General features: G+C 39.1%; 2 protein-coding genes across 9 annotated transcripts in view; one reads left to right on the top strand and one right to left on the bottom strand.

The window, feature by feature from the left end:
- Positions 1-7,509, top strand: part of adgrb3 (adhesion G protein-coupled receptor B3) — a 114,623-nt gene extending 107,114 nt beyond the window's left edge. For 6 of the 8 annotated variants that reach the window (XM_019275666.2, XM_019275664.2, XM_019275668.2 and 3 more), the window contains 8 exons: positions 50-148; positions 496-667; positions 936-1,031; positions 1,903-1,942; positions 3,291-3,967; positions 4,116-4,151; positions 5,047-5,151; positions 6,479-7,509. In XM_019275666.2, coding sequence (XP_019131211.1) covers positions 50-148; positions 496-667; positions 936-1,031; positions 1,903-1,942; positions 3,291-3,967; positions 4,116-4,151; positions 5,047-5,151; positions 6,479-6,667 — 1,414 coding nt within the window. In that variant the 3' untranslated portion in view covers positions 6,668-7,509. The remainder of the gene's footprint in view (positions 1-49; positions 149-495; positions 668-935; positions 1,032-1,902; positions 1,943-3,290; positions 3,968-4,115; positions 4,152-5,046; positions 5,152-6,478) is intronic. The other 2 variants (XM_019275669.2, XM_019275667.2) reach the window with 1 other exon arrangement.
- Positions 7,510-13,219: 5,710 nt separating this feature from the next.
- The window catches only part of lmbrd1 (LMBR1 domain containing 1), a 54,180-nt gene continuing 47,444 nt past the window's right edge, over positions 13,220-19,955 (bottom strand). The window contains exons 15-16 of the mRNA XM_010756531.3: positions 15,106-15,197; positions 13,220-14,704 (exon numbers count right to left, since the gene is read on the bottom strand). Of these exons, the coding sequence (XP_010754833.1) occupies positions 14,594-14,704; positions 15,106-15,197 (203 nt within the window). The 3' untranslated portion in view covers positions 13,220-14,593. The remainder of the gene's footprint in view (positions 14,705-15,105; positions 15,198-19,955) is intronic.

The following is a 19,955-nucleotide window of genomic DNA, read 5'->3' as shown; positions in this document are numbered from 1 at the left end:
TAGCGACTGTTAGCGTTGTTTGTCATGCTGTTGTCTCTGTGTCCCACAGACAGATGAGTGAGCCGCATACAGGATTAACTCTCAAGTGTGCCAAATGTGGTGTTGTATCAACAACTGCTTTATCAGCAACTACAGCTAGCAATGCAATGTAAGTGCCTGTCAGTGTCTCTGAATCAATAAGACGATGCTACAGGGAGTCTCTGCATGTACACCGTGTCCACCTCTATAATACAGACCATATTGCAGTCCACTGCAGGGTAAACTGATGTTCCATTTACACCCCACAGTACAGGGATCTTTTATTGTAAACATGGGGCATTACAGGCTTATTTTATATTACTACCAACATCCACATTAAAGCCCTGCTGTTGCTATGGGGTAAAAAAAAAACAAGGAGCCTGTTGCGAGACCTTTCACTCCAGACCTTATCGTGTTATCTACATCAGTTTGTTTGCTTTTATTTCCTCTATGCGATCCTTTCCTTCCTCCTCTCAGGGCGTCCCTGTGGAGTTCCTGTGTTGTCCTACCTCTGCTGGCTTTGACCTGGATGTCTGCAGTGCTCGCCATGACAGACAAGCGCTCCATCCTCTTTCAGATCCTCTTTGCAGTCTTTGACTCACTGCAGGGTTTTGTCATTGTGATGGTGCACTGTATCCTACGGAGAGAGGTAGATGATGAGTTGAAGTCATCTTTCCTTCACACATGATCTTTGTTTATTTGGATATGCAAGCTGGTTTTGTCTGTTTTTTTGCTCGATCGCTGATTAAATTGGAGATTATTGACTTGCTCCTTAGCACTTTTGCAAGCAAAATACTGTCTTTTAGACTTGACAGAAGGAAACATCTAATAACAAAACAAAGAAGGACTTTCAAACAGACTTTTTCTAGAGCAACACGCAGTATTGTCATAATGAAACCCTAACCCCCTGTCTTTAGGTCCAAGACGCTTTCAGATGTCGGCTCAGAAATTGCCAAGACCCAATCAGCGGTGATGCAACAGGAACCTTCCCTAATGGGCATGCTCAGATAATGGTAGGCACCGTTACCCCCTGTTATCTGTAACCATTATATCCTCTATAATTTAAGCAGTCCAAATGTTCCCTGGTTATTTATAATACATATACAAACGCCCTTGTTCTCCATTGACCTTAATTTAACTTGTGCTCTTTGTGCTGTTTCCTTTCCCTATTTTTTTTTTTATGATTCGGTTTAATATGGCCTCTAAAACATGAGGCTTTGTTTCCCACAAGTTTACCGTTTTCCACACAGTGCTTTTGCAGAGCTGCAATTACATGCAGGGTGGACACTTGGCCTTCTGATAAATGGCGTTAGCTCCCTTTGGTTTTCTTAGGCCCTAAGCGCAATCCTTTATTTCTGTTTGATTGAACTAACTGTGCATGTTTGCCATGCATCCCTCTCATTTCCTCTCACAGGGTAATAGAGGACCATTCCCCTGCCTGACCTTTCCAATAGGACACCAGTCTCTTCATCTAGCTCGACCCCGCCACTGGCACATCATAGCGATAATCTGCCATTAGTATTGTAATACCCCTCAGAGTGAAATAGTTTTCACGATAGCAGAATGATGTCAAGGCCCCCTGGTTCAATACAGTCATTAGCAGCAAACAACAACAAAAAAACTCTTCCCAGCTGCTGCAGTTGCATTTTTACCCCCATAGTTGTTGTATTGATGTATTGTTAGGAAGAAGCAGAGGGAAAAAATGACTGCTTTGCATTTTTATTAAGCATTTGGAAATAATAAAAAAGAGATACTGTTGATCTGAATCCTGCAGCTGGCTTTTACAGATGAGGATACCTCTGGTTTTGTGTATGCGCAGTATACAGTATAAAAGGCTTCATTTTTTTTAGCAATACTGACTATTCGACTGTCCTCTACCTACAGACGGACTTTGAGAAAGACGTGGACATCGCCTGCCGCTCAGGTAAAGAACGGATCGTCTCTTGTTGACTAGATTCTCCTCACCTGGCATGTAAAAGAAAGAAGAAAAAAAAGAAAGAAAGAAAACCCAAAAGAGGTTAGACAGTAAAAAATAGCTGACGTTACATAACAACCAACAATCCCTAAGGAGTTTTTTCACAGTTACCAAAACACCGACTTTAATCTGAGAACAGAACGGTATGAAGAGAGCTGTTGGATATTCACTTTATTTTTTTCGGATTTACAGCATTAAATGTGAATAACAGCAGTTATTCCCATCTTCTGGCAGTCACGCTTCATAATTATGTTTTTCATTAACATGTCGACACCGTCATAGAACAAGAGCGTAGGTGTTTTGTATCTCATTTTGGGAGGATTTTCTTGCTCAGCTCATACTAGTAGGAAAGGTAATATGCCTTCTGATTCCTGCTTCGACTTTTTCTACACTTCTGAGCCACACTAATTGTTGCTAGACAAGTGCATGATTTAATAAAACAATAGTGAATAAATGTTCCTGAGAGATCACGCAATTTTGTGACTAGAGGTGGCAACTAGCACGAGCCGGGAGCCTCATTTCTCTCCACAGTTCTTTCCAAACCAATGAAGAACATGTCCTAAATAGATCTAGGGGGAACCAGGCTGACCATTATTCAGAGCTTGTTAAGACGCTTTCTGGCTCTTCTGACCAACATTACTTCATGCCGCATGGTCTTGTAAAGCTAAAGTGGACATACCTGATACAAAAACAGAGCAGAAGTGTGTCATTCATAAATTATGACCAGACAGAAGCAGAGGAGTAGTCGCAGAGAAACGCACTTCATAGTTCATAGATTACTCTTGTCTCGCAGAATTTAAGTTGTTTGTTTACAAACAGGGATTATTGTCAGCCGCTGAAGTAATATTCAGCAGCATGAGTAAACTTTGAGCAGAGGTATTCTTCAGTATGAATACCAGACTCAGACATCCTTCCCCCATGTCTACAGTGAGCATTAAATTAGACTCAAACAAGTATTAGATCTTATTTGTTGTCCTTCTGATCTCCTTGCAGGCCTTTTGTAAACATAATACATAATGCAAAGATTAAAACGCTCATTGGGGATGACAGGGAGTTCTTATAAGCGGAAGGTATTCCTGAATAGACAGCTGATGTTTCTTTGGTGCATTATAAGGTCAGCACTAATCACTAAATTAGGTTAGGATGCTGCTGTATCCCCACTGAGCATTTGAGGGACATGAAAGCATAATTCTCTTGTTCTTTTGGTCATATGCTCGATACTCTCAGACACAAACTGTGACACTATCAATTCTGAGAAATTTCAACTAATCCTTGCATGTGTCACTCTGCCCTGCAGCACTCCACAAAGACATGGGCTCTTGTCGTGCCGCCACCATAACAGGCACCCTCTCCCGCATTTCCCTCAATGATGAGGAGGATGAGAAGGCCCCTGAGGGCCTCAACTACTCCACGTTGCCTGGCAACATCATCTCCAAAGTGATTATCCAGCAGCCTTCAGCTCTGCACATGCCGATGGGAGTGGGTGACCTAAAGGAGCAGTGCATGGCTGACAGCAACGCTGACATGCGCCGCACCGTTTACCTGTGCACCGACGACGCCATGCGCCAGAGCGACCATGACATGGTTGGCCATGACATGGACGGCCACTCGGCACAGGGCCAGATGATGGAGACAGACTACATAGTCATGCCTCGTGCCTCCGCAGCAGTGTCAGGGTCATGTAACACATCCACCCTCCTGAAAGAGGACACCAAGATGAACATCACTATGGATACGCTGCCACACGAGAGGCTGATGCATTACAAGATGAGTCCTGACTTCAATATCAGCCCATCAGGCATGGACCACATGAATGTGAACCTTGAGCAGCAGTATCCTAGCGCTCCAGAGCAGATGCAAAACCTGCCCTTTGAACCTCGCACGGCTGTTAAGAACTTCCTTGCCGAGATGGAGGAAACTGCGGGGCTTTCTAGGAGTGAGACAGGGTCTACAATATCTATGAGCTCCTTAGAGGTACATATGCTCATGTGGATAAAGAGATGAGGACACAGAGCTGCAATAAAGACACACTTTCAAAATACATCATACATGTTTATTAATGTACATATCTTCTTTAACTAATGACGTGATAACTTAACAGATTTCTGTTTTGTTTTCACAGAGACGAAAGTCAAGATATTCTGATCTGGACTTTGAGGTACGTAAAAAAAAATGTCTCCTCCCATAGTACATGCATCTAGCTTTTTTTATGCAGAGAAAAGCCATTTTTTTGCACTTGTGTTTGTCATTTGATTTACTAGTACTTGTTGTGCCTCTTAAGCTTATTGGAGTTACACAGTCTTGACTCAATGAGATTTATTGACATGCTGTGTAGTTAAGGTAAAAGCAAGGCTGTCAACTGACAAACAGGGCAACAGTCCTCATCTACATTTTGTCCTCCTCCATCTCCTACATCCATTAGCTATACGTTGATTTTCAAAATGTATGCTTTTAAAGTCATTTGCACATTTCACATCTGATTTTTACCACTGGTTTCAACAATGATTATATTGGCTTGCAAACACATATTCAAACTCCCTTTGGCAGGTGTTAGCATTTCCTTTGCATTGTTAAATAAATCAGGCTTTACTGCATATATATATATCATACACACTTTCAAACTAAAGGAAACACGAGGCTTCTGGCAGCTATTTTGGTGTGGGGTGCATTTTGTTTTAGCTTAGATGCACACCAACCCTTAAAAAGGAACATTTGTGCCAAGGTTTGATTATAAGGATTTCCCTTACGCCAACAAAACTCTAAATGAGGCAATTTGTCACAGAAGAATTATAATCCAGATACTCCAACCATTGCAAATTAAAATAGTTCAGGATTTCAGTGTCGCATCATCCTATCTTTAATTATCTTGGTGTTTCCTTTATTTTGGGAGCCACTTGTATATATGCAGAGACAAGTAGATTTGTTTCAAACCTGGCCTATATAAGTAAACTACCATGACACTAACAAATTGATCAGAGTTGGAGGGGGTGGAGAAGAAGATGCATTTCCATTATTGGCTGTCAATACCAAAGAAAAAACCCTTGCCATTGCAGAAAGTCATGCACACCAGGAAAAGACACATGGAGCTGTTCCAGGAACTGAATCAGAAATTTCAAACCCTGGACCGATTTCGAGACATACCAAATATGGGCAGCATGGTGAGTAACAGGAAACCAGGGGGGTGGCGGTCAGCCAATTAAAGAGAGCAACATCCAAATACCCTATTCAGATATCCGGTGCAGGACACATAATGTGTGATTGTGCAAATGAGCGGTTATGTAGCCATGAAGTATTCATGTGGAAGTGAACCTTCCTATACATAGTGGGGCTGCCAGCAGCTGGCGGGGGGGCGAGTGAGGGAGCTGCCCCTTAAAAGCAAGGAAGCATTTTCTCCACAAGGCCAGTCTCAGGGAAGAAAGACCTTTGGTAATCTTGTTGCAATAGAGTGCATCCATTCCAATGCAAGGCCATGAATGCACTTTTATTTACATGCACATTTATCTACTTAGCAACCCCATCATTTTTCCATTAATGCATGGCAGATTATTTAATCTATCAACATCTATACAAATATTCCCTTAAGTTCGCTGTTCTCTGTGTGGGGTGGGAGGGTTCTTCTTCTTTGTCACACTGGATCTAGAAGTCGAAGGCGAGTCGTGAGAATTCTTCCCGACCTTGCTGCAAATCAAAAGTCCCACCATCTGTCTCCACACCTGGCTGGAGCTGTAGACAATGGGGGTATGGGGGGGTGTCAAGCTTTATCCATCCCTCTCAGACGAGCAGTGATGTTTTATGTATTCAATGCAACAAATAGAAATTGGGCTGGTGACCAAACGCAGTCAGACTATTAGACAATGTCAGCTACGCAGCAGGCTTTTGGCTGCATGTAATCCTTTTTCACTCACATTTCAATCACCCCTACAGCACAATGTAATTTAAGGCCCGTTGCTTAGTTACCAGTGCAAGTTCTTTTGTATAGAAAATGATAACTACAGTAACCCCCCCCCCCCCCCCCCCTTTCTTCTTCTATTTTTTTCCAAATGAATCTACTGCAGAGCTGGCTGCAGATATTAGTATCCATTTTATATTCCCTGACTGGGAGCAGCTTCTCTCCCTTATTTGCAATAGCGTCTCTGGGACTGTCAATGAGAGCATATTCAGATGAATAGCTCACACATGAGGCCTATATAGTGCACCAGTTTCTGAGCTCGGGGAAAACACAATTCTGCTACGACTCCATGATAATAGTGTAAGCATGGTCACATCTAATACACTGCCATTATCTTTTGTTATTTGATGCTTTCCACAGCATTAATCCATTATTCTCAGTTAGATATGGGTAGGAATTCATATAATGCCCTTTGAATTAACTGACTTCATAGGAAAAAGTCTTTCCTGGTTTTTTTTTTCCTGTAAAAAAAATAACAGTTTAGCTGCAGAGGATGTCATGCCACTAATATCACACCCCGCTGGCCATGTTCACAGGACAAGGCAATGCCAAACAAGAACCCATGGGAGAGCTACAATCCAGCCTGTGAGTACCAGAATTACGCCACTATGAATGTACTAGAATCTGACACCAAGGACTCACTGGAGATGACGCCTGCTGAGTGGGAAAAGTGTGTCAACTTACCCTTAGACGTCCAGGAGGGAGACTTCCAAACAGAGGTCTAGAGGGTGAAGAAGGAGAAAATGCAAACTAGGAAAAGGAGGAGAAGAGGATGTATTTTGCACTGAATAAAGCAACAGACTTTTCTAACAGCCTTGGCATACATATCTGGATAATACGAGTGTGGCAGGGACATTATGTGCCAATACAATATAAGGACTAAGGAGAGAGGAAAAAAAGAAAAAAAGGGAAAAAAACATCAGTGTTACTTTTTGTATTCTCACTAGTGTACTTAGTGTGGGGCAGCCTGGTGTACAATATTTACCATCATGTGTTTCAAATTATCTGTTGAGGAATTGGCTAAAAAAGGTAATCTCTCTAGATGAAACCTCACAAAGCAAATGACATGCCATGTCGTCCCAGCTTCGTTGGGTCTAGTTTTGATTTCATAAAACTGGACCCGGGAGCACAATGTATATATTTATGCAGGTTTTTAAAAAGTTTATAACAGTCTGTTTGGCCATTACTACACTTTTTACTTTATAATATAAAACATGGGAGGCAAAGAGGATTTTTTCTGTCATATTAAAATGAATGTTTGTCAAGCTACATTCTTCATTGCTTTAAATGCAATAAAGATAATACTCACTTTTATATAAATAATATATTTCACAACTTTAATACTGCAGAATCTGCTTGAAGGATCCCAGCAAGCTCTCTCATCTGCAGCTCTGTATAAAATATTTAAAAAACAAAATGTTGTATGGTGTAAATAAACTTTTGTCTACATATGTTTTACTTGTGCCAATTTATTTTAATGAGAACAAATGCCAACCTGATCAAAAGTTATAGCGAAAAATGTTAACATTTGAAAAGGAATGTAAATAAAAGAGGAAATATGTTCGTACTGCTTCAGAGGTTGTGTCAAGTTTATGTGGTTTGTTGGTCGTGGATTTCATTCACTTGCGTTGCTTTATAAAGAGAATATTTGAATGTGTGAAATTGAATGATGGTACATGTGATGAATTATGAAAATACAACTATCCCGGCATGAGAATTAATGGTGAAATTTTGGAAAATTGCTTGGCCTTTTTCCAAACATCCAATCGTGTCTCCAGTTTATTTTAGTACAGACTGGATTTTCCCCTTCTCTCCAGTACCTTGCATACTGTCTGTCCCCTCCGACGATTCTTAGCTCTCCTTTATGATTTAAAACCTTCAATTTAACTGTAGCTGAAGGTTAGCACTGTAAAGTTTTCCAGTCGTCCTCATAAATCCACCCCTGTATCTGATTTCTGAATTTGGATAGGAAACATTCAAACTCCTAACAGGTTTCTGTGCCTCTATAAGGTTCACCTGATAAGATGAGTTAGGACTTTTCTGTGCAGACAGAGCCAGACGGAGCACAAATGAGAGGAGGCTGCGAAGGCTTAGGGAAAATCTTGTTTGTCCTGTCTGGTGGCCTGTGGTATGGCTGACACTTCGGCAATGAGAGCATCAGTATGAGTGCTACCCACCCCTGGGGAGCGGTGGTCCAACCCAACAAGGAGAAGAGGACGAGACAGAGGAGGAGGAGGAGGAGAAGGAGGAGGAGGTGTTATTGTGACTTGGATCTGCACCATCAGTGAAGAATGATGGCAAAAGGGAAAAGGGGAAAGCAGACAATAAACACAGACTTCCATTAATGGGGACTCTCAGTTGTGCTCTGATGTCCTTGCAACATAAATTAAGTTGATTACACGTAGAGCTCAGTCTAGACATTAATGTGAATTTACAGTGCATTTCAATTTAGACTACCATGCATAATTAGGTTAATTATATACAGTACTGCTGCCTGTTAGAGGCTCTGAGGGAGAGGTTTTTTTTTCTTCATTAATGTGCCTACATCCAGTACAGTGAAATGCCTTTAGAAACACTGTCAAACCAATAGCTTTCACTTTTACTCACAGAATGTCGCTTCTTCTTCATACAAAAACGGACGCCATGTAAACGATAAAAAAAGTAAATCATCTATAAAAGATATATTTTCAGGAAGTGACATTAAATCTGTATTTTAAGGCATGAGAGGTTGTGAGATGGCTATATACAGAAATGAATTAAAGGGACCATACCGGCACCATTTAGCAACAAAAGTGAGCCACTGTTAGAGGACATGAAATTGGTACCATATTTATATTACCATCACAGTTCAGAAACTACAGGTATTCTAAAAATAAATACAGATGCACACCTCCAATGAATTTTATGCTAATCTTTGTTTTTGTGACATTGTACTGCTGGGAGTACAGGCTGTATTGTACATGATGCTTGAAATAACCAAGGTCATGTTATGACACCATGGAGTGCATCCTTTTTATTTAGCAGTCACACCACTGTTGAAACTTGTTTTGATCATCTATAGACAAAAAAAGTCTCATTAGCTCCAGAGATCATCATGTGCTTTTACAACTTAATGATATGTGGAGCTCTAAATGCGGATGGGATCAAAGGTCTTCATCAACTCTACTTGGTGAATGTTGCCAGTGGCAGATGCCACCAGAAACTGAGCATGACAAACTTTCCAAATGCAAATAAAACTGTCCGAAAGGGCTGATTTAATCTTTGTCTAAAATGCTGTTGGTGACAGTTCTGTCATTTTTCTTTCCATTTGTGTCATAAGATCCACCAAAAAAAAAAGGGTTTGAAAACATTTGTGATCTAAATTCTACAGACGTCATGCAGCTCACTTCACTTCCAGTTTTATTTTGACAGCCTGCAAATAAATCTCCAGACAAAATTAGTTCTATAATATTCTGTCTGTGCCAACACAATGCAAATCTTTAAATAGCCAAGATAAAATGCAAGACTCAAAACACACTCAAGCGTCATTCAGTGTGTAAATACTGAAGAACTTGAATTAGTTTTTGCAGGGAATAGACTTGACCTTTAATAGTAATAGCTAATTCAATATTTCAAACTTGGCTGTGATGTAATGAAAATTCTTCAGAATTTCTTTTTATATATAATTTATTTTTTATATAAATACAGATCATACAGACAATGTGTCTGCCAAAAGTTTGACAAAAAGTCTGGTGTGTGTCTGAAAGTGGTAGAGCTGTGTTATTTAGTCGTCTGTAAACGGAGTTGGGACATGTTGACAAGCCTGCTGGACAAGTCTTCATTTGGGAGTGACTGGCAAGTCCCACAGGCCCATAAGAGCAGAGAGGTTAACCTGCTTAGGGGCTGCAAACTCTGAATCAACATAATCACATTGATCCTGCGTCACTTTCCTCCCTGGAGGTATGACTGAAGGGTAAGGCAAACTGTTCGTCTAGGGCCTGTCACAAGAGTTAAAGCCCAGGGGGAAGACTTGGGGCTACCCAGAAACTACAAAAAACAATCCCTGCCAATGTGATGGAGGATAGAATAAAAGAAGAAAGGTTTGGCAGAACAGTAATAGTTACAAGTTCACCCCTATGTCTAGAAAAATGTCATTGCTTTGATGACTAAAAGTAAATACATTCCCGTCAGCCGCAGCCTGTTCTTTGTGTACAGATGTCAGATTTACGGAACATGAGCATGTAAGCATAACATATATGTTTTTAGTCTTGCTAGCAAATATCTAAAGCTGTAATAAATAATAGCTGGAAACATGTAAAAATACTTTATTAGTCTTATTATACTTTATTAGACTAGATGTATTACTGAAATGTGGAGTTAGAGTTAAAACAGTTTTTCACTAGTTTCAGTCCAGGATTTTGTGGGCGGTCCTTAAAGGGTGGCTCGATGACACGCTGAGGCCACCCTGACCATACCCCTGCACCCCCTAGCAGAGATAGGATTTAATTCATCTCGTGTTTCAAAGTTAGTCATGTCATTTTTTAAACTCATCTTTTCGTTTCAGTCACTTCAAAATGGCTGCTTGACTTCTCCTACGAGTGGGCGTGGCTACAGCGCATAGAAGAATCCAACGAGGATAAACTAAAACAATAACAACAAATAAACATTTAAATAAAAGTTATAATGTGATACATTTTTCTTTTTCTGGTGTGGCAGCAATTGAAATTGAAACTCTAATGGCTGTTCCCTTCTAAACACTACATAACATTATAATGTAATCTAAATGTTTTGATAGGCTAGCATAAATAACTGCTTGAAGTTAGTTAACTATACTGTATGTGTCCAAAAGTAATGCTATAATTAACTGTAAAACTATGACTGTACTTCCCAGGATAGTTGCACCTAGAAATAAAGAAAAAGTTCTGAAATGGTTGACAAAAGAAAAAACAAAACTTTGGAAGACTCCACACAGCGGGTACTTACCATGCACTGTATAATGCATTATGGGCTTTCATCCTGTGGAGAAGTAAGATAGATGATGGGTACAGAGGCCCCTGACAATGCCTGTACTGTTCTGTAATTTCTCTTGGTATCTACAGTACTCTGCACAATCATCTCTGCCTCAGGAAAAAAAAAAAAACTGTACTTTCATCGACTGTGAGACAACTAAACAGCAGTTTTGTTTTTGTAGTTTTCTCAGAGTTGTGTTATTAGATAATCGCATAAACTAATGGGGAGTGAATAATTTTCAGGTGCTTAAGTGAAAATTAGGAGATCAGTCAATCGATTAGTGTCTGAAACCACGCTGCTTTTCTGGTGACTTAGAGGTTTAGCGACTATTTGGAGATCTGAAAGCTTGAGTCCCCTCAAAAATCTCCCCTGCTTTCATTGTGGGGTGACCCTGCAAATTCCCTACAAGTTGGCAAGAAAATCAAATAAATATTAGATCAAACTGAATTTGTATAAAAACTTCATAATGTCGTATCAAATTCAATCATGTTCATCAATGCAAATTGATAACGCAAAATCAAACACATCTGTTATGCATGGCCCTCAGGCAGATTCTACAAATACTGTATCTCTTTGCAAACGTCTTTGTATTTTCCTGAACTAATCCATTCATTTATTCATTAAATGTGCTCATTGTTCCTAAACAAAACCTGCAAGAGATGAACTACAAAAGCGATGCAGGAGAGGAAAGAAAAAACGAGACAAGACTGGCTTTTGAATAAGGAGATGTGACACGACAAAGATGTGCTCTGAACAGCAGAAATTCTCTGTCACATTGATCACACAATCCTCTCTGCTAGAGTTTTAGGGCTCTGTGTTTTTGGCTCACAGCTTATTTGGTTTATTAGTGTATGTGGGGGTGGCATATCACATAATAGCTTAACTCAAAGCAGGTTTGCACAATAGTTATGACAAGGTATGCATACCACAAACTCTAATTGGGCACTCAAAATTTCATGCAAATCCATCAAAAGCCAGCACTGAGTCGTATGCTAATCCAAGAATGGATGTATTTAAATGTCAGTTTCATTTGATACATGTTCTTATTACTCTAAAATTTGTTTAAGTGTGAAAACCGGAGCTTTGAGCAGCAGAATAGCTGATTGTGGTTATGTATTTTGCATCCCGTTAATGGATTTTGTCAGATCTGACCACAATGTGGTGATTATTTTGTCACCGCACTCCAGTCATGTAGTCAGTGGTTAATGGAGATTAATACAGTAACACAGAAATATAGAAATTTCATAAGAAATACCGCCTTGCAGTTGTAAGCCTCCACCAGCCAGACAAGCTGTAGTTTGCATTCATGTCGGACAGAGCTTCATCGCATGGTGCAAAGACAATCACCTGAAGCTTAATATCAGGAAAACCAATGAGGCAAACTGAGGCAAAAGTTACGGTTCATTATTCCTTTTCTGGTGCATGCCTGTTCATACATATTCACACGCTTGGCCAATAAAGTTCTGAAAACACAAAGATGTAGCCATGACAGCAAATGATGCTTCAAATATGAATGTTCCTGCAAATTCTAAAAAAACGTAGGTGTTTCACGCAACCTGTCTTCAACCTGTCAGCACAGAAGATCTTTGCAATCACCACAGTTTCAATGTTCCAATGTGTGTGCCAGCGATTAGTGTCACCAACTCAGTATCCGTATCACAATGAGGGTTAAATCATGTCCGTGTCAGCGTTCATGCAGAACATTTGAAATGTTGTCTTCATTACTTTATGAATCCTTAAGTTATGGCCAAAAAGGTGTTTAAAGTTGATGTAGATGTCTGAAAATAATATTATGTAGAGTATGTCTAGACCTGCTCTATATTTCTAGGAAAAATGTAATGAGGTAACTTAGGTTATTATTCGGTCCTATATGACTAAAACTGAATTGAACTGAAATTTTAAAAAAATGTATTAAATTGGATGTACCAGCCTTGAAGAAATACCCCCAGGCGTTGCTGAGATTGCGTTCATGAGAATAGGATGGACGGACAAAACATAATGCCGCAGGCCACAGCTGTCACCAGGAGAGAGGTATAAAAACTCAATGGAAACCACATAGGCAATATGTTTTATAGACAGCAATTTGAGAAATCATCAGATGTTAGGGGAGTATTTGATAGCGGGGACAGACTGGTCATGAAAAATGGCTGACAGCTTTAACTCAAACTGGCCCAGAAACTGAAAAGAGGCTCCCTATAGTGTGTGGTAAGCCTTTTGATTGGTCCGACTCAAAACACGAGGTATTATAAAGTAAGAATAAAGTCCGAATGCAAAATTCTGGAGCAATGTGTGTTTGAAATTGTTTTATTTCTTTAAATACAGGTATCATTAAATATTAACACACTTTTCACTTTCAACTGCATTCTTTTTCAACCAATCACAGGTGAAAACTACATGTGATGCAGCTTCTGTCAGAATTATCTGACCACATTACCAGAGGTTGGTCCCACTGACTGTCAATGAGGCTAATTCAGGGGAGCATCTACAGTACTTGTGCCCGTCATGGTATTATACATTCATGAGGCACAAACATTTAGTTTCTAAATTAAAAAACACAAGAAATGTCTGTCAGTTAATTAAATCAACAGTTTCTATTTTTTTGTTTTTGTTTTTTTGAAAGAAATAAAGAAGGAAGATCAAAGAAATCAAACACAGGAAATTAATATTTCCCATTAATATTTCTCTGTAACAAGCCTGCTGTTGAACTCTAGAGCACTGACAAAACATACAGTATGCCTTAGTTAAAAGAAAATTACATCCATATCTTTGATTTATTCTTTTTTTTTTGTCATGCCGTTCCAGCACAGAGAGGAAATAAACCTGTTGAAGCCATCTGATTAAAAACTGAGAGTAACTAAAACTTCCACATCAACCATAATTGGTCCTTTACATCTGCACACACAGTGCAGGTATCCAAGTATAGTAATGTTTGATTTAATAATGGCCTGAAATTGCAAATATCTAAATGTAAGGAAAACAGCAAGTCCTCTAGCACTATATTTGACCTTAGACAAAAAAAACAAAAAAACAAGCCTAATAAACTTTGAAAATGTTACTGCTGTCGACATTTATGGATCATCATTTTTTTTTATACCAATTACCTTTTCAGAAAACAAGCAAGCAGAGCAGTTTGTGTAGGCTCAATCGTTTTCATAATATAGGTATATTAAAGCCTGCTATCGATAATGTCACAAACAACCACTTAAAGGGTCTAGAAAGTGCTTATAGGATTTAAAAAGTAAGTTTACGTCCAAGCTCTGTCTGCAAATAAAGCTTAGACATAAAGTTCTGGGGCAGCATATGATTCTGTCTCTGCTGCCGGAATAAGTGTGTCTCCTCCAGTAGAAAAATGACCAATTTGTCAGTTTCAAACTGTTGATAAGTGAATTCTCAAGGTAGGATTGAGTTGGAGGACGCTCCCTGAACCCCAAAGTCATCAATAATATTGACTGAGAAAGACACAACAATCAGTCTGAGGGGTCTCATTAAGGGGAGGGACGTGTCAACTCAGAACATTCTGGAATCCACATGCAATAACTCCTTAAAAGAAATAAATTAAACTATGACAAGTTACTGACATCCGTTTATTTGTTTATGAAATTGTACTTTCTAGTCCCTTTAAGTTGGAATATCTACCAATCCGCCTCCGTGAATACTGATTCTCAGTGCACGTATTCATCATCACTTAAGTCTGAGTCATCGGCCTCCACCTCTCCTTCAATCACAGACTTCTTCCCTCTGCAGCAGGACACCACCAGCCCAATGAGGAAAGCCTGAAAATAAGAAGCAAAGCAACACATTAGGAAATGTTTCATAAGGATCATTTGATCGATACAATGCATCAACAGCACCGGGAAAGAGGCTATTAAATATTTTGCTGCGGAGATTAGCTGTGTGCAGTCTTGGAAAATCATTTTCCAGTAAGCTTTTTTTCTGAGCAGAAATTAAATTATGTACTTCTGTTCCTTCACTCGTCCCCAAAGAAAACACTCTTGAACTGCTTTTGAACTAAATTAAATGTTTCATAGATGTGAATGTTTTATTGTTTTATAGATAATTTTCACTGTCATATTAGACTGATATGTCCACTTCTTCCAATTCTTACTAAGGAAATTACATCTACTGTATTTTAATTAATCAAGATTATGACATGTTATTTGCATCTTGAACTTACCCCAATAAAGGCCCAGTTACCGAAGTAGTAGATAGTGCTGAAGAACCAAAACTTGTGGAGGAAAAGATAGGATCTTGTCACAGTGCACTGGTCTGGAGGGGACAGAAGAAACACAAGAACATCCTCAAAAATCTTTCTGTTATTAAGAACATACAGAGTATTAAAAAGTCAAGAATTCAATAATAGCATATTTTGTATTTATTCAACATTTTTGATGGCTTATTGTTGTCTGACAGCTAATTATTTTGTGATGCCTTTTTTCGAATAGAGAAAATTTCATTAATCTGCAACCAAGTGGAATTTCAATTTGTTTGTGTTGTTTGCAGGGTTGGCGAGTTCATTTAATAGTTTTCAAAAGTGAGGACGTTAATGTTTGGAAAATGAAATAAGAGAGTGCAATAAATTACCTTTACAGTGAAGAGGGCGTTCCTCTAAACTGAATGTACATGACATACATGCACGTTTGTTCAGCATCACCTTTTCTCAGTTTCTTCACCTTTTAATGCCAGTGGCAAGTTATGAACTTAGTCCATCTGAGAAGTGGTGCTGAAAGAAATCAATTCTTTCTAAAGAGCTCATTTTAAAAGTACTGTTGCAAAGGTTCATTCCTGACCTTTGGAGCAGATATCTGGTCAAAACCTTCAGCTGAGTAAGAGAACATAATTTGCATCCTTATGCAATATATAATATAAATCTTATCGAAAATGTAAATATGTTTGATTAAAAAAGGTTTGCTTAATCACACCACCCTCAGAGATCCTCCACTGTAGTGTTTTATCTTCTATGTTTTTGATTAATTGATACAGAAACCCTTGAAGGGAGGAAAGAAAGGAGGAGTCATTATAGTAAGTAAGAAAAAATACATTTCTCCTCCAAAGTGACTGATGAGGTGGAAAGTTAAAAGAATACTTCGAGGCCAGCTAAAGGTTGAGTGAAGAAAAGAAAAAAGACAGATAGGTAGCCTGAGGAGACAGGATTTCTGTCATAGAGAAATACGAGAAGTTACTTCTCTTTGGTGTGTACTATCATCCAGAATGACTTTTCATTCAGGAAAAAAAAGAAAAAGAACGTGACACATCTTTTGCTACATGATGCTGATAATTGCACAAGAGTAGCACTTGTAATACATCTGTGTTATAAAGGGGTGTGTGTTCACTTAAGAGTCAGCTATTATTACATGGAGTAGTGCCTCAGGCGCTTTTGTCACTTTAACTAAAAAAGACAACCGGTCTTCTGAAAAGAGGAAAACCATGTCACTGTCAATGTGAATATGGCTTAACCAATAGATAAAACCGGAATGATGCAACATTTAATGGATCCTTGCATCAAATATATCCAGTGTTACACATTGAAAAGGTAAAAACAGACAAGACACTAACGGATTGTGAAGACAGTGAACCGTAAGTTATGGTTTATGCATGTGACTCCAATTCTATGATGAGGGAAAAGGGGATGCAACTACGCTTGAGACTCTCTGAAGATTATGTAGGGGGCAAATTTCAAACGAACTTCGTGGCATACATATACTGTACCCACATGTACCAAAAGATCATCAAATTATTATATTGTTGTATATGTAAGGCTCAATTAAACAAGCACCTGTTGTAACAATAAAGATGGATGAGCACACCTTCTTGTGTCGTATTGCAATTATGCAACAGTTACCAACAAAATAATAACTGGAAAACAGTTATCAAGTCATGTCAGTCACTTGTATGTAATGGAACTTAGTTTACTACACCCGCAAGTAGGCTGACCCTTAGTAATGACCTACAGAAATGAGTTTAAGTCTCTGTTGAGTCAGCCAGCTAACTCGAGCAAACATTAATGCTTTCAGAGATTGTGGAATCAAAACCGAATAAATAACATATGCAGTTCAGTCTTGTTGTGACATAAGATATCTGCTGAAAAAATAAAGCTCCACAGACAGATTGAACTACTAATTTGCACATATGCTACTTTATCCGCAAACTTCACATGTATCTGTAAGGTTCAAGCATTGTGTCACCGATGCGGCAGCATATTTTCAATAACTCTAGAGCGTTACTAAATATATTGAGAAAAAAAGAGAGACAAAATTAATGTTTTTATCTAACAAAATATTCTGCTTTAATCAATATTAGTTGCCCTTAGGCTTTTCAAAAACAACATTTTCTCTGCGGTCACGCTCTCCGATTTGCTGCACACCAGGGAGGCACACACCTACATTAACGAGGCACACATAAATTCTATTCATTAAAGAAAGTTGATTCTATAAATGTTTCTTTAACAGCTGCAAGAAATAGCCTGACAGGAGATCATAGACTAAATAGCCCCACTGCCATTACCAATTTATTTTCATGAATAAAAATATCCACCCTGATTTTTTCATATGTTTCATACTGTTTCATACCGTTCTGGTTTGTATTATATTACTCTATTTTCGTGAGCAATTGTCTGTTGATTGGAGGTTGGTTGGTGGTTAATAAGATATCATACCAGGTCGATTTTACCTTCGACATAAAATGAAAAATAAACAAAACATGGTTTCAGATGTATTACTTATTGGCACTCGGCATTTACGATACTGACATGCAAATGCTGGAATAATATTTTAGTAATGTATATTCAACTAAGCTCAGCCATAGTTATAGTCCATCCTTAGTAAACCAGTTAAGAGGACATTTATGCTACCTGCCAGCTAACAATATTTACCAAATAGCTTACTTAATCATTTCTTTGTTTTAATTTTTAATTCTTAATTTCTGTTCACCACTTGTTTTGTGGACATAAATGAAATCCTGATGAGGTACCTTAAATGTTACAGTAATCCAAACCTTTTTCAACCTGGCACTGACTTCTGTAGCAGCCATTTTCTGGGAGCACCTTTCAAACTAGAGATCTACTCTGTAGAGACAAATGATATTTTGTGGCTATGGCCAGGGACAGCTCGATCAGTATTGATTAAGCACCGTGATCGTGAATACAAACACCATCAAAACCAAAAAGTTGAAGAAAGAAACTCAATTATTGCTCATAAAATCCAATTGCTTTCTTTGTCAGCGCAGCAGCTCTGTGCTTTATCCCGGTGACATCACCTTTGAGTCCGAGTTCTCCAATTCTTGACAGAACTGATACTGTTATTGATCTGACTGGCATAGACGGCTGGAATAATATAAGAAATCTTAAGCTGAGTCATTCCCCTTTATGTGCATGAATGGGTATTGGCAGGCATGGTAAATGCTTATGACGTCAAATGTGGAAAGTGCCAATGATATGCGTGTGGTGTCTGGGTCTTTGTGTGAAAACAAAGGAAGAAAGGTGAAACAAATGCTTCTTTTCAGATCACACAAATTAATTATCTTAGCCACACACAATGAAGCAATAAAAAGAAAAAAAAATCCCAATACACTCCTAATCAGACTTGCCTAATTTGAACAGAACAAGGCAAGAGAGAAAGTCCACAAAGCTGAAGTGAAGATGAAATGCACTGTCTGGCTATGTTAGAGAGCCATCTGGAGCATTAACGCTAACCCTGCTGAGCTGCTCCTATCACACTGTTTCTTACACAGCTCTTCACACTGATTTGAACCCCACGAACAGTGCAATCAGACTTATACCAAGCTATGTGACATCAAGGTCCACAGCAATAACTCAGTGTGGTTTGGAATTTATTTATTAAAGCCATTTAAAAAAAAAAGAAGAAAAAAAAGCTTTTTCCTCTAGAGTGTTAAATGAACAAGAAAAAAAAGAGGAAAATCCAGGTCTGTACTGATTCGATAGAGTGGGCTCATGGGAGTTCAACGAAGAATCAGTTTGTACATCATCAAGATCAACAGAAAATAGAAGACGCAAGTCTATCTTCATCCCCATGACCCAACTCTTTTCCTCCAGCACCTCAGCCATCTGTAGCTCTCCAGCTGCTCACCTGAATTGCACGGCTCCGAGTGGGACCTACAGATGGTTCACAACAGTGGTCTGCCTAAATATATTATCATGTACACCACTGACCCACTTCACCTTGAAATCATTACCGTGCTCTGAAAAGAGCATGGGGCACTGTGCGAGTGCAGGTAATTTCACCTTGACTCATGATACCCCAAGTGAGTGCTGCCCCGTGTAGCATAATGCATTATGCATAACTTTCATCTCTGCATTCAAACACAAACATGCATAAAACTCTGAACACGCAGACACTGTTTTTAGTGAAAGCTTCTCTATCAGAAAGCACTCATGTTCCTACACTGTGTGCTTTTACTTTCTCTCCATCTAAAAAGCAACAGAGCACTTTCATTTCAACGTCCTTTGAGGATGCTGATGTTCCTTCAACAGAACTATTTTCAAATATCTTGCTTCTACTATTGTTGTCTATGAATGTTCAGCAAAAAGTTTCTTTTCACTCTGCAAAATATTCCTTTTCTTTCTCTTCAACTTGCAGAAAAAATCCGTGTGAGTAGTAGTAGTAGTGGTGGTGGGAGTTCAGAAACTTCCAGATGCAAACACAAAAGATAAATCTCACTCACTTTCTACTGCTGTTAGCTTGATTAAGTGACTTTAGTCACGGTGCTCATGCTGAGATCTGGGAATGGGGATGCATCAGTTGTTATAAGACAACAGTTTACATCCATCTATTTTCCATAACTGCTTATCCCATCATTGGGGGCTGGACCCAATCCCAGTTGACATTGGGCAAGAGGTGGGGGTACACTGTGGACAGGTCACCAATTCATCACAGGGCTGACACATAGAGAGAAACGACCATTCACACTCACATTCACACCTACGGGCAATTCAGAGTTAAGCCTAAATCCTATAAAACTATAATCCTGCACGTCATTGGCTGGGGGTTTCGAACCTTGCTGTGAGGCGAC

This window comes from Larimichthys crocea, chromosome III, assembly GCF_000972845.2.
Source record: "Larimichthys crocea isolate SSNF chromosome III, L_crocea_2.0, whole genome shotgun sequence".
NCBI lineage: Eukaryota > Metazoa > Chordata > Actinopteri > Sciaenidae > Larimichthys > Larimichthys crocea.
The sequence above is the reverse complement of the archived record's forward strand: the minus strand, read 5'-3'. Positions and strand labels throughout refer to the sequence as shown.